Source organism: Sabethes cyaneus, chromosome 3 (genome assembly GCF_943734655.1).
Source record: "Sabethes cyaneus chromosome 3, idSabCyanKW18_F2, whole genome shotgun sequence".
NCBI classification, from domain to species: domain Eukaryota; kingdom Metazoa; phylum Arthropoda; class Insecta; order Diptera; family Culicidae; genus Sabethes; species Sabethes cyaneus.
This window is the reverse complement of record NC_071355.1, coordinates 140334750-140350395: the sequence shown is the minus strand read 5'-3', so window position 1 is coordinate 140350395 and position 15646 is coordinate 140334750. Positions and strand designations below refer to the sequence as shown.

General features: G+C 40.6%; 1 protein-coding gene across 4 annotated transcripts in view; it reads right to left on the bottom strand.

Annotated features, from left to right (window-relative positions):
- The window catches only part of LOC128743487 (putative uncharacterized protein DDB_G0277255), a 231913-nt gene that overhangs the window by 120117 nt on the left and 96150 nt on the right, over positions 1-15646 (bottom strand). For all 4 annotated transcript variants that reach the window (XR_008412302.1, XM_053840080.1, XM_053840082.1 and 1 more), the window contains exon 3: positions 3636-3860. Coding sequence is in view for 3 of the 4 variants with exons in the window: in XM_053840080.1 (XP_053696055.1) it covers positions 3636-3676 (41 nt within the window). In the remaining variant the exon portion in view is untranslated. The remainder of the gene's footprint in view (positions 1-3635; positions 3861-15646) is intronic.

Genomic DNA, 15646 nt, shown 5'->3' with positions numbered 1-15646 from the left:
ATAATGGAACACTTTCAAAAAGATATGCTATTCATATTGCGGTAATTACAAATTGGAGCTTGGTGATTTAAACAAATTTCAACTTTTTTTTGCTATTAAATTCATTTCAAATTTTGCTCGATATGTCGCGCAATACTGAAGGCCAACGAAACTTTCAGCTCGCACTAACATGGATATCTCCTAGGGGGATGACATGAGATACTGGGCTCACGTCCGACTTGGACGACCCAAAAGCAGGCATCACTTTGACTCGATTTTGATTCATTTGACAGTACCGCTTCAGTCGAGCAAAATTTGACAAAGTTATATATGGGACATTTGTAGAACTAATTATTATTTACAATTTTGCCGAATAAAGTTTTGCTGTATCTTTGGTAGTTGTGGTGCTGCAGTGCTAGTATCGCATTAGTTATTAACTGAACGTTCATTTAGTCACTAATGAGGTATTAGCAGTATAACACCGTATTTTGCTCGGCTGAGACGGTACTGTCAAATGAATCAAAATTGAGTCAAAGTGATCGGACCATCTCTGCCCAAGAGGCATACTTTACTAAAAAAAGTGATACGATCAGAATTTGGTCGACCAAAACAATTTTCGACAATTTTCTTTTTATCGTGCCTTCAAGAAGCTGAACACTTCTGATTTTTAATTGTGTGCGTGCAGAATAATGATTTTGACATTTGCTTTTCAGTTATCAAAATAGCGCCCAAACAAGAGTAATCAATCACGTATCAAAATTTTGTCCGTGCATTGCGACAATCCAAACTACGCGCAGGACAAGTTAGCGAAATCATTAGGAATCTCCAATGTCTGTCTCCAATGATATAGAAGTGTTCGGGAAATGTTTGTCGATAGCCAGGAAGCTTGGATTGGTGGGAAATCAAAAGCCGCAACAATAACAAAGTAAGCGGCTTTCAAGCGTAACCCCAATCTTTCCATCCGAGGTGTCGCCAACAAGCTGAAAGTGTCATCTACAAAGTAAAATAAAACAAAATGGCCAAACAATTACCGGAAGAGGAAAACTAGCAGAAAGCATATCAAACTGTCGTTTAGAAATATATGGTTTGGCAGGCTCTGTACCTGACTTTTTCATAGAAACTAGGACTGTCAACTGTCAACACATTTACGTGAACGAGTATCTGAAAAAGCATCTGTTGCTTTTCCTGAAGCAACAGGATTGTTCCGTATGGTTTTTGCCGGTTCTGGCGTCCTACCAGTAAGGAACAAAAGCCTTCTAGTGGTATACCACCGATTATGTGCAGGATGGCCACCATCCAGTGGAGCCTGAGTGGATCCAAAATACTTTTGGAAGTGTGAAGTAGTTTACGGCAAACTAGCTGGACAGCTGTGTGGTGAAACTGCTCTTTTCAAGAACACAAACGGAAGTAAGAATATAGGGGCCCAGCGTGCTAGACAGCCCGAACAAATTGAAGCCGACTTGCGAGTGTCGAGACGCTCAAGGAATTGGCGACGAGTAGCCCAGGAGTAAGTATAAAGGAGACAAGTTCTTGATACAGCACGAGCCTGCTCGGTTCTATGCTGCTGGATTAAGAGGATGACCTATGTGAAGTATATAAATTTCGGAGATAATTCCCAAAACAACTGGTTCTGTGGGGTCACTCCCGGTGTAATGGTTAGTATTTACGCCTCTCACGCCGGGGATCCGGGTTTAATTCCCAACCCCGCAGAAGTCACGAATGACCCAAGCTGTTAAAGTGACTATAAACAAAAAAAAAACTGGTTCTTTAGAACCGATAATTCCGCAAATATGTACAGTAAAATTTGATTATCAAACTTTATTACATTCATTTAGTCATTTTGTAAATAATTCAAGACGGAAATCTAAAATATGGCGTATTTTATCCACCTATTCGAATGAACTTAAACACAAAATTCACCAAATGGCGTGGTTGTTTCGTTAATACCAATACGGGTCTATGGCTGAGGCTGGCAAACGGCTGGATAATGCGTACCATCGATGCCTTGTGCCTAGTTAGCTTCGAGGTATTATGTTGGTCTACCATGCCAGTCGTCGTTTGTTCGAATCTCGACTAGACGGTGCTGCTAGATAAAGTCAGTAGGATTCAGTACAATCGGTGGAGATCGGGTAACCAACTCCGGTGGAAAGCAAGGTCGTATGCTGACAGGGAAGGAGGGCTCTTTCAAGCTACGTTGGTCTTCGGACGATACAGTGGGGTTGGTCGCGGGCCTTGCAAGTCAGCATCACTAAAAAATTCAAAGCAACAAACGATGTAAATAATAACTCTGATCGGAACAATCGGCAAAGACTCAGGCGACGAAATTAGGAACAAGGAACTGTCGGTCTCTAAATTTCCTCGGAAATAACCACGTGCTTTCTGAAGAAGTGAAGAGCCGCAAGTTCGATATCGTATTGCTGCAGGACGTATTGTATGGACAGCAACAATGGAACGTAGGAATAGAGATGGTCACATCATCTACCAGAGTAGCGATAATACACACCAGCTGGGCGAGATGCGGAAGCAGGTGATCGGGTGGTGGCCGATCAACATCCGCATGTGCAGATTAAAAATTAAGGGCCGAGTCTTTAATATTTGCATAATTAACGTGCACAGCCCTCACTTTGGATGCACCGATGATGACAAAGACGTATTTTACGCGCAGTTGAAGCGCGAATACCACCGCTGCTCTAGACATGATCGGGGAGTATAATGCTCAGATTGGTCAGGAGGATAACTTTTAACTGGTGATTAGGTGGTTCGCTCACCCGTAAACGAACGAGAACGGCCTTAGACTTGTTAACTTCGTCGCCACCAAGAACATGATCATACGTAGTATCTTGTGCCAGCATAACCTATACCCTCGGTACACGTGGAGGTCACCCAACCAAACGAAATTACAACAGATCCTCCAGAAAGAAGTATCGCGAATTACGAGTCCCCACGCATCACCTGTTCATTGATTTTAAAGCCGCATATGATAATGTATACCAACAAGAGCAATGAAAAATTCTGAACCAAAACGGATCTTCGCGTTAGCTCACTAGACTTAGATTCAGTGCTATGTGAAATTCTCGGATGGATTGTCGGACCCTTTCGAATCTCGCAGGGAACTTCGACAAGTAGATGGTATTTCTTGCTTGCTATTCAACATGGCGCTTGAGCGACGAGCGGCGAGCGAAATGCGGGGCACGATGTTTATTAAATTCAGTCATGTTATTTGTTTTGACGACGACATCAGTGATGTCGGCAGAACATTTGATGCGGTGACCGATCAGTACACCAGACTAACACGTGAAGCAATTTGACAATTAACTTATGGGATTGTCAAAATAACGCTGACGGACGCGTTGAAGCAGCATTCTGTTTGGGCCTTAAGTAAGTGCCGGTCTACTTCCAGTATGTTTTCTTGTTTATATTTTATTGTATTGTGAATTTCAAGTCTTTTTCTTTTTTTTGGTATACAAGGTGTAAATTTTTATCCACAACTAATCTATAGAATAATTGAATTAGGAATACAGGTAGGTTTTTAACGAGCTTTACCCCGCATTAGACATGCAAAACAATCTGATCTGCGTTAATATTTCTTTGTTTCGCAAAGTTTTACGGTTGAAAGAAAAAAAAAGTTAATTGTGAACAGTTTCCGATTTACTCACTCTGTCTTGATTCCATTCTGGATAGAATCCGCTTTCGCCATCGCTGACCGAAGCAGGTTCGATTGGTAACCGGTGAGAGGCCAATGAAAAGCGCGTTGTTTGGTTTTGTCGTTCCGTGTTTGTTGCTCTGTTTCCGTTTTTTTATTCCGGGTTTACAAAAAACTGTTGCTGTCACTACTGCCCTTTATGTTGAGTAAGAATGCCAAAAGCACAGTAAAACGGGTTCTGAAAATAAAAGCATAAAGTGTATATTTAATGAATATGTCATTTTGTGACAATTTAACAATTGATGGATAAGGATTTGCTTTATACAATGAACTATCTCGTTGCTTCTTTCCATTTTATAGGGCTCCCTTGACTTTAAGGTGAAATTAGTCGTCATCGATTCTGCTAATTTCAAAAGCAGTTTTTTTTGTTTGAAACAAAAATTCTGTTCATGAAATTATATTCGCTGTGTTCAGATTGGCAAGAAGAATGCAGTATTTACATTTTCATAAACAGAACCCCGCTTTTGGGCCCAAAAACTACTTCCGAAATTGGGCTCTCTGACGAAATGTTAATGACTGCTAATTTCCCGTTAAGGCCAAGCCAGCGCATTAGAGAGAGAAAAAAGACGAAGCAAAATTTTCAATGAGAGTGCGCTTTAATTAGATGGTTTTGAATACTCAACTGTAGTGACATATCATATCAGGTACGGGTTTTACACACGATGATGTATTCGAAAAACTAGGATTTTCAAAATGCTATCTTTCTCGATCGTACGAACGCTGTTTGATGTTTCATGCACTGCTCCGGCCTTAATTTTCAATAAATAAAAATATTACAGAAGTTTGAAGGTATTTTTATCACATTGTCGTATCTACTAAGTTTATCTGCTTAAATACCTATTACATTTTAGATAATTTTGAGTTACTGAAGTATAAACAATTCATGCTGCATAACGGCGTTCTAAAACCAACACATAACCGACATTGCGTCAACGCTATAAAATGCAAAAGCTCTGATTGTCCATTAATTGGAATTTCTACCTCGATAAACTTGCCATTACGTAAGCGCAGTTAGTGATGCTCAATTTTTAGGAGATCGTCACTTATGATCCTTTTGTTTGAAAATATAACCAAATACTACGTCATTATTTATTTAACTATTCAACCAAATATTTCGAAACAATCGATTTGAAAAATTCGTTCGAGTTTTACGGCTGAAAATGTAGTAACCACTTAATCCACCGATTAATGTATATCAATAGGCTTAATAGCATAGGCATTTCAACACATTTGTCGGGGGATATCACCGAGTTAAAATGTTTACGCTTACGCGTCCGATTTCGTCAAGTTTAGTTCGATCGGCACATTCAATTATCTCCATCACATAACTCTAAATGTAGTCCGACTAGTGGAAAGGATAGCAAAAGTTATTCCAATTTACATAGCCACATAGCGGGCAGAAATGACTCGTACCCTTCCACAATAAATACCAACGGCCAGGCAGCAGCCCAACATCAACGTGGTCATAGAAAGACTAATTAAATTATTGTCGGCAATTTCATTTGGTTAAATAGTTGTTTACTGCTCGTTGAGCGCTCAGTGGTTAATAAATGACACTGTAAATCCTACATCGGATCGGTATGGTTTTTGTCGCTGTCTCACTTGGTAAACGATGCACTCTACCGTATCCTCAATTCATCCCAACCTGAATAATTATCTGATTAGTTTTTATAACCATTGCGCATGAACAGTCAGTGGTGGATATTTTAACTGCAGTTTGTTTTTTTACAGCAAGATATTTTCGTACCTTCAGTTGTTGGATAGTTTCCAAATGATGATTGCCGGTAAACAACAATCAGTTTATGTTAAACGTATCACAAATGATATTCAATGCCAATCAATCTTAAAGTTTGATTGATTTCTTAATATGATCTCTAAAAACAGAAGTAATTAGCATTTTTAAAGATTTCAGGCAGGCAGGCTAATAACCGAAGTGTCTGCACACGAGAACAGGGAAGTAAAATCCCTAGAACCGAGTAAAGCAAATGTAGTAGTTTACATTACAAATTTCAATGCTCCCCAACTGCATTTTAACTCTACAAAAATTTTAAAATCTAATCTAAAGTCTAAACTAATATTGGCTTTAAATGAACTCGCATGAGAGGTTGTTGCCATGAGTTTAAATTAAAATTTGAAAGTAAAGATAATTAATCATGACCAATGAATAAATTAATTTCCCGAGCACAAAAATTTTTTAACCGGCACAACGTCTAGCTTGAACTAGCTTATATTGGGAATAATATATAGCTTGCAGTATAATCACAGACTAACAGACATTTTTTTTTTTTTTTTTTTTTCTTGCGCCCTCCACTCTCCCCCACTTCAGAAGGCTCGCAGTGTGATAACCTCCTGACAGTGGTCGCAACTATTTATTACTTTATTACTTTATTAACAAAAAGCTAACAATATACGATTTTGAATTACTAATACAATGTGACAGTATACTTATAAAACTATGGTTATTTTTTTCTTCTTGAAGATGGTGGATTATGGTAGCATCAAAAACACCCCCAGTGAGATTGTTCTCTGTGAAGGGGGTGCCGTAAATTCTGGCAGCTATTTTCACCCTAGTTCAACATATTTCATGTTATGTAGCTTTCTATGTTGTCTCTTATATGCAACGTGATCTGTTTCTTGAAAACTGGCATCCTTCGTTCAGTTTTCAATTGAGCGGGTAACGCATTATAACGGGATTTGCCGTAATATGCAAAGGATTTTTTGATGGCTGCTGTTCGTGGGCGACTGATCGCAAATACTGGTTGACTCCTTAGAGGATAGCGACTTGCTGTTCGTTGCAGATTTTGGTTGTGCACAACAACAGGATTGGTTAGCAAATTATGCATCTGAACCAAACACTGTTTTTCCCGTAGAGCGAGGATGGGTAAAACCGAATGAGGAGCATCCTTGTAAAGCTGTAAAGTTGGGTATAGAATCGGACGCTTGAATAGGATTTTCAAGCAGCGGTTTTGGACTGATTGCAATGGACGTAGCGCGGATTTTGCAGCAGATCCCCAAATGGACACAAGGTATTGCAATTTGGAATGAACAAACGCGTAGTAGATAGTTTTGAGCTCTTTCGTTGGTAGGTATTTCGATACTCTCCAAATTATACCGCATGTAGAGCTTAACTCACGTTGCAGAATAGAAATGTGCTCGCACCATTTCAGGTTTGCATCAAAAGTGAGCCCAAGGTATTTGAAAGTGTAAACTTTGTCAATCCTAATTGAGTTTACAACTAGGTCCAAATGATGTGGAATTTTTAGATGAGAGGAGTGGAACAACATATACTTTGTCTTAGACAGGTTTAAAGATAAAATATTCTCGGATAAGTATCCTTGTAGAGTTGTTAGATCTTCTTTCATCTCCTGGATAACTTGATTCGGATCGGAGTTTTGATAAGAAAGTGCCGTATCGTCTGCGAATAGTCGAGGCTTTCCGTGAAGTTTCAGGTTTGCCAGATCGTTGATGTATAGAAGAAACAGAAGAGGGCCCACATTACTTCCTTGCGGAACGCCCACGGTTACATACTGATTCGAGCTTATAGATCCGTTGATTGACACATACTGCTTTCTATTTGTTAAATAACTCCTAAACAGATCGTTGGATGTTCCTCTAATGCCATAACAATCCAGTTTTTGAAGTAAAACTTGGTGATCTATCGTGTCGAAGGCTTTTTTTAAGTCAAGAAACAGCACTCCTTCTATTTTGCGCGCTCCCATGGCATCGTGGATCTCATCTACCAGTTCGCATGCTGCCGTCCATGTGCTGGATCCCTCTCTGAATCCGTATTGCCGACTGTAGAATACCTTGTGCTGTCGAAGAAAGTTTACTACTCTTCCTACTAGCAGTTTTTCTAGCACTTTGCTTAACACCGACAACGTTGAAATCGGTCGATAGTTATTAACGTCCAGCTTGCTACCACCTTTATGGATAGGGATTACTCTAGCAATCTTCAAACACTCCGGAAAACGTCCAGTTGTAACACATTCGTTGAAAGAATCTCGTAGGAGTATTGCAAAAATCTGGTGATGCCTCTTAACGAATTCAGCTGAGATTCCATCTGTGCCGCAGCTTTTGCCGTTTACTAATTCCTTGATTTTCACAACAACTTCTTGCTCAGTGGTTGGTTGAAGGAAGATTGAATTGCAGACCGGACTTAAGGTTTCATACTTGTTTATGTCACGTGCACTGTTAATCGAACTAGCAAGCTGGGGTCCAACTGAACTGAAGAAATCGTTAAAGGCGTTTGCAACAGTGGGTCCACGGTTTGTTTCTTGTCCGTTCACCGATAATTTTACAACATCGTCCTCTTCCTTGCTTCGACCAAGAATCTTGTTAATGTTGCTCCACACGGTCTTCTGGTTTGCTTCGGTAAACAATTTTCTATAATAGTTTTCCTTGGCGGAATTCTTTTCCTGCTGCACTCTCCTGGAAATATGATTCAACAACTCCTTGTAATGCGTATTGAACGGGTACCTCTTATGGCCTCTCAAAACGTTATCTTTGATTTTCATCAGTTTCCATAGATCGAAAGACATCCACGGACAGAATCCTTTGACTTTCGCATCAACAGAAATTATTTTTGTAAAACGTTGCTTCAGTTTTTGGTAAGTGTTAACAGCGAATTCTAGCCGAGCTTCTGCAGTTCCTTCCGGTATGTTCGCCATTGCGAGCCGAAAACATTCATTGAGTTGCGTGTTGTTAACGACAGATTTTGTCAGACATCGCTGCACTACAGGTTTTCTCAGAGTAAATGTAGACAACACAAGACAGTGATCGCTTATGTCAGAATAAAGGGTCTCATTCACTACTAGAGGTTGGAGAGACTCCGAGCAGACGACATGATCAAGAATATTTCCACTTAACGGCCTTGTGGCATAAGTATTTGTGACCTCAAAATTATAGCATTTCAGTAGATTTGAATATTCATTCACAATATTGCATCCTGTTTTATTAATTGGGATGTTTATATCCCCAATAACGATACTAGACGAACCTTGTCCTACGCACGAAAGCACCCTATCCAGCTTCGAAAAGAATGTTGTATGTTCAAATGACGGCGGCCTGTATACTGCATGTATATGAAATGGAGTTTCTCCAATATCAAGACGAACGTGCACGTGATGAAATCCATTCTCATGTACATTAGATATTTCATCGAATGAGATTGCAGCTCTAATATATACTGCTAGACCGCCACCTTGTGAATCTGATCGACATGAAAAAATGTTTCGGTATCCGTTGATACCGTAAAGTTGCTTCCGATCATGCTTCACCCACGTTTCGCCAACCACTAAAATGTCAACCACACCAGTATATAAATCTAATATTTCTTTCATTTTATCGAATTTATCCATATTATTCATACCTCGTATGTTGAATTGCATTACTTTCAATTGAAAAGAAGCTCCAGAGTTACAAATATTTTTATTTAGCAGATCTATTGTATCATAGTAAAAATTATTCACGAATACAAACAAAAAAAAAAGTTCACAATCAGTTTTAGGTATAGATACTAGCGCTTAGGTAACGGCCCAGCTGGAGGCGACGATCCTGGAGATTGAAGAGATCGCTTATTCCTAGTGGGGGCCAATTGGTACAACTGCTGCTTGCTGCCTATTTGTTCAATTTTGCCTCCATCGTGCCGCTTCAGCAAAATCTTTCCTCCTCTTCCAGGCCAAACATATTTGATATTCAACCGTTCTTGTAAATCCTTGGCAATTCGCAGTAGCTCTCTTCCGTGAGCTGTCATTTCATCTCGAACAGTAACCGTCCGCTTCGATCCGTTGTAAGCATTGCTTATTCTAGATGCGAGTAAAACACCGTATGACCGCTTCCTCTGAAACAGTTCCTCTTTGTCTTGTTCGCAGCTGAATGAAACCAGGATTGGCGCAATTTCATTCGCTGCTCGTTTTCCAAGCAGACGTTTAGCTCCAACGATTACAGGTGTATTGGTAAAACTACAATTTAGGACTTCGCAGAGCTTCGAAATCAGATCCGGGGTATTTTCATTTTCGATCATAGGAAGGCCTAAAACAACTGCCCTCTTCGACAATGATGCTCGATTAATCCGATCCAAATCAACTTCCAGTCGGTCGACTGTATCAATCAACTCTGCACACGTATCTTTCCAAACATCGAGTTCCTTTCGATTTTTCGAGTTTTCAGCCTTCAGGCCTGCTATTTCCTCTTTGAACGACTTAAAATCCGCCTTCAGTGAATCGAACTGACCAGCGAGAAATTCTTGGGACTGTTCTATTTGCTTGCTCGTAGTGATGATCACAGTCATTTGCGCCTGAGTTTGTTCAAACATTTCACGAAACTTCGCCGACTCTTGTTGCACTTCTTTCACAGATGATCCAAGTGATCGGAGTTCACGAATGATATCGTCATTAGTCGCCATCACTGCCTGTTTATTGCCTTTGCCAGTCATTTCGCTACAATCGACAGAACAGAAGTACGGTTTACTTTTGACTTTGGCGATCACGTTCCCGGAAAAATTTTTACACTTAAAATGGGCCTTTTTTCCACACTGAACACATCCGATCAACAGTGTTGAGACTGACTCAGATTTTTCGCAAATGTAGCAATAATCGCCCTCACCATTGTTGGGCATACTACTATTGTGCTTGACTAGACCAAAACAACAGGTCAGTAAACAGATATAAGAACTGACAGAGCAGCGATGATAATGGAATTGAACAATACCTTGTTTTGCGTTTATCCGTATATATCTGTCGGAGTTGCTTTGCTGTTTGCGCGCGGCATATGTCGGAGTTTAAACATGAGCAGAAATAATGGAACTGCAAACGATACAGAAAATACCTCTAAACGAGAAATCCAGATGATTTTCCTTCCAAAAAACAACGCGAACCCCAGCTGCCTTCTTCAGTCTTTCTAATGGTGCACGTGCAGGATATTTTTGGTAGTTATTACACTTCGAAATTGGCTTTTAAAACAGAGCACTATTGCTTAGAGTTGTGGTGTTGAAACCAGGGCCGGATTTTTCATAACAATCTACTGCAGTTTAATTTTTTAGATAACAATCTATACCTATAAAAATGGATTTCTGTCTGTCTGTCCGTCCGTATGTTCCTTATAGAATCGAAAACTACTGAACCGATCGGCATGAAAATTTGCATGTAGGGGTTTTTGGGGCCAGTGAAGGTTTCCTCCTCCCACTAAGAGAATCAAATTTGGCATGTGGGTGTTTTTAGAGTCAGGATTTTTTTCTATGGTGAATTGAGACCCTTAGCCTCTTTAGGAAGGGAATTATGACCCCTCCCCCTTTTAAGAGGGGGGGGGGGGGGTCCCATGCAATTGAAATACAAATTTCCTCACAATTCGAGAACTAATCAAGCAAATGGAACAAAATTAGGCATGTGGGGGTTTTTGGAGCCAAATATTTTTCCTATGGTGTACTGAGACCTCTCCCTCCTCTAAGAGGGGGACTCCCATACCAATGAAACACCAATTTCTGCATAACTCGAGAACTAATCAGGCAAATGGAACCAAATTTGGCATGTGGGGGAGGCATGAATTTATTTTATGGTGGTTTGAGACCCCTCACACCTATTGTAGCGGACTCTTATACAAATGGAACAGAAATTTTTGCGTAACTTAAAAACTAATCGAATTCTAGAAATTTTAGACCCTTCCATAAAATATTAGTCAATAACAAGACCACCAGAAACTACCTATAGTAACACTAGATGATTCAGGGCGAGACGGCCGCAGGCCGCGAGTGTTGCGCCCAGGATTTATGTACACCACAGTTTCATTTTTGGCAATGCGAAGTTTATCGGGTCAGCTAGTGAAAAATAAAAATGATTACTTACTTTTCTCTCAAGCTGAAAATCAAACAACAGCTGCGCGAGAACTTCGTTAGCATACGCTGCCGCCTGTTTACCGTGTTTACCGAAATTTAACAAAATTTACCTTAGATTTTATGGTAGATTACCATTGAATTACAGTTAACGCTAAGGTTAGTTTCGCCCAGTTTTGTTTGATTTAGGTAAAAACGAAAGTTTGCAAGATCTCGCACAGCCTTAACCGACACGAACGATAACGGCCAATGATGTATAAACTTCGTAGCTTCTCGAGGCCAGGTGATCCGAAGCGCCTTTTTCCCACATAAAATATCCACAAAGCCACATAAAAACCACCAGATCAACGTACCAGATTGACCACGATCTCACAGATGGGCAGTTCTTTTTTAACATTACGAACATGCTTTGCTTACGGGGTGCGGATATTGACTTTGACCATCACTTTAGTAGCAGTATATTTGCGCTGTCAACAAAACTGTCAACCGTATACCAGATACGTCAAAGCCGGCTGATTCGGCTGATCATCAGGGAGCTCGATAACCCGCAATCTGCAGAGAGCTTCGCGCGAATACTGGATGAGGCACTGCCATCTTTCGAGGAGTAAAGTGCTTCAAACCTCGAAGACGTTTGAGGTAGAATACGCTCGGCCAACGCAGAGGTCACTATCCTGAGGAGTAAAAAGCGCTAAAACGTGGTCAGAGATCGTGAAGAATTAGAACAGCTATTTTGAGCTAATGTGTAGAGACGAGGGAGGGAATTTAATCACAAATGAGCGCGAGGTGGTCGACAGGTGGAAGCAGTCCCTCGATGAACACATTAATAGCGCAGTTGCAGAAGGAGTCGGAACGGAAGTTAACTTAGGAGTGCCCATGGAAAATAGTAATGTCCCAATACCTGATATCTCAGAAGTCAACAAGAAATCGGATTGCTGAACACCAACAAAGCCGCTGATAAGGACCGCCTACGGACATGGCCAAAAAACGCTGGCAACGGCTCTACACTGGGTTATTTCTAAGTTATGGCGGAGGAGAAGCTACCGGAGGAATGAATGGAAGTAGTGGATGAAAATCGAGGAATGGATTGAACCAAAAGGGTGATCGGCTCGACTGTTGCAACTACAACTACGGTACATACGTTAAGCAAAAGCCGCAATCTAGCGAGCAAAAACCAGAGGAATCAAACGTGAAACCCGTCAATAGTATATAGCTCTAGAGAGGTAAGTTAAAAGTTCTCGCAGATGCGACAAACGACTTTGCGCACCTAACTGATGAAGACGGAAAGCAGCAATAACTAGCAGTATATGTCTCATCTAAGGTATCTTACGACGCCCTAGTGGAAGTAGGATGAATCTAACGATGCTTGTAGTGTGCCTGTGGCTCCATGGCACCATCTCTGCAGTCATTAAAAACAGCCATCCGTTACTCAAATGCTTCGCGCACGAATGCATCAAATGTTCTCTAATGTCTAGGACACCGCGATTTTCTCGACCAGTTGGCTTCAGGGCGTCTTCGTTCATTAGTTAGTGTGCATATTTATTCTAGATCGACCTATACGAGGACTTTTTATACTGGAAGATCTTGTGTTATCACGCTTCGTATCATCCTGTAGTCAAAGGGCTGAAATCAGAGATTTTCATTGCCGACGGTTACCCGTCAGGGCTTTCACTCTTCGCCAAGACAGATTCTCGTCAATAGGCCGAATAACGGACTAATTTCGGATAACAATTACTAAAACTAAATTACAAAAAAAAATTACAAATTACAAAAGATAATACAATGGATTTTTTTCCTTTAGTCCCTACGTTTATTAAGCTTTCTATAAATTATGAAGCTGTTATTCTATAATGCCTGCTTTGCCATAGCCGATGAAGAGATAGACGTCGCCATGTTACTCAGCTCTGCTTCTTCATTTTAGTCACGAAGCTATTGGAGTATATCTACCGTTTGAGCTTCACCAAAAAAGCTTCTGTCGGTGGCACTTGGGGGTGGTTAGGAGAACTGGCGATCTTCAGTATCAATGTTTATCTTCAGCCGGTCCATTTGGCATAACATACCGAAGGCCATGTCCGTCCAAAAGACCACGCCATCCTTTCCATGATACTTCCTAAAGAAGGTGTCAATTTCCTGCAGGCACTTTTTACTATATATCTCCCCAAGGAAAACTTCGGAGGATAGAACAGCGGCTTCGACATTCTTTTTTTCGCTGAGCGTCAACCACATGAGTACCATCTTGATGACGGACGTAAAGTACTCGGTATCCTGGCAGTCATTGCTGTCTAGCCTCAGCACCCGTTATGACCACAACGTTGCTATTTAGGGGAAAGATGTTTTTCGTGAGCACATTCAGCCGTTCCATTTGGAAGATTTCCTGCTGCTCAGAGACTGACGTTTCCGCAAAAAATGTTCATTTTGGCCAGGTACTTATTCACCATTTGGTCGGTTGCTCCGATCGGCCGGCCCAAGGCGAGGAAAAATAAGCCACTTTGCTGTCAGTCTGTTGCTCTTCTGCTTCAGCTGCAAATTACGGTAGCACAGCGCCGTTCGTTCGATGCTTTCGCCTTTCTCCAAAAGAGAGAGGTTGTAGTAAATGTCGGATTGGCTCTATCTAGAGGACACCTCAGTGGTCAGTGCCTCACCATGTCTAACTTCTTCATACCGGGGTGGAGCTGGCAGTACGAACGAAGCATCGAGCGTAGTTGTTTGACTATTTTCGCCATGGCTGCTGTATTTTTGTCTGTACACAACAAAGTTGCTATGATTGGCGATGCATAGGTGGATTCACCATCAGGTAGCAAGGTTATTGCATGAACAATCGCTAAAATCAATCCATATTGTTAATGCATACTAATGCCAATTTGTGGATAAAATTTTTATCGATTCTTGCAAATTTGTTAAAAAGAATTGCTGATCTATAATAAGCATAAGCATAAGCATAGGATACCGCCCGTGTGCTGCTACTCCGTTATTGACCAGGACCGATGAAAATTGCAAAATGATGGCTGGAAAAAGCATACTTGGGACAGCACGCTATTTTTCATTGTGCAACCTTATCAGGTCCCTGCATGCTGATCAATACCGACGCCGGCCACGTCCGAATTCGGGTCCTGGTGGGATGGAAAGGAATGTTAGTCCAATACTTGTTGCTACTAAAGACCAGGGAATCCTCTGCATCTTCACAAGTATTTCGGGAAAGGAATTGTTGTTAGTAGATGGGCGGAACTAGATGGATAATGTAAGTATGTAAGCATCAGTCATATGAGACTCACCTGGATATTCGAAAATTTTCTTGTAAAGCCAGTAACTACGAAAATTAAGATATAAAAAATACCTTTTAAACAAATTTAATATAATGCCAATGGTGCTCATATACAACCATATTTTAATTTATATCGAAAGATACTATGCACATGTGAGATTTACGGCTCAAAACCCACGTAACAACTTGAACTTATCCGCGATCAGGGAAATCAGGGATAATGAAACGAGCCAATATAGTCCCTAAGTTGATAAGCATTTCCTCCTACCAACGCTAATATGCAGAGATATAGCGCCCTACACGCTTAAATTGCTGATCTATAATCGCATAAAATCTGATATTTCTTTTAGTTCCTGTGAGAAATCCTACCTCTAAAGTAAAGCAATGTGCATATTAGTTGTAACGGCAAACAAAATTTAATATCATATCATCTTATCATGTTTAATAGAAATCCTTTGACGCTTACGTTCATCTTGCTGCGATACGCTTTCTAGGAACAGGTTATTTTCAGCAATGTAAGGAGTAGGCCATCATAATCATAAAGGCCCAAACAGAATGCTGCGTCAACGTCAATTTGACAGTAAACTCATGAGAAAACTGTCAGAATAACGCTGACGAACGCGTTGATGCAGCATTCGGTTTGGCCCTTGATACTATTCCGTAATTGGCTATCGGTACTTTGATATTCTTTGTCATTATAGAAAGAAGCTGCACAAATGCTAATCAACAAAATATGAAAGAATATTCATCCATAAAATTTTCAGTTATAAAGAGTATACTTTTTTAATGAATTCTGTTGCAGCAACGTTACATAGTCCATTGATGTATGTTCGACTCATAAAACAATCAACCTAGATGCTGTTTAGAGGCTCAAGCAGAG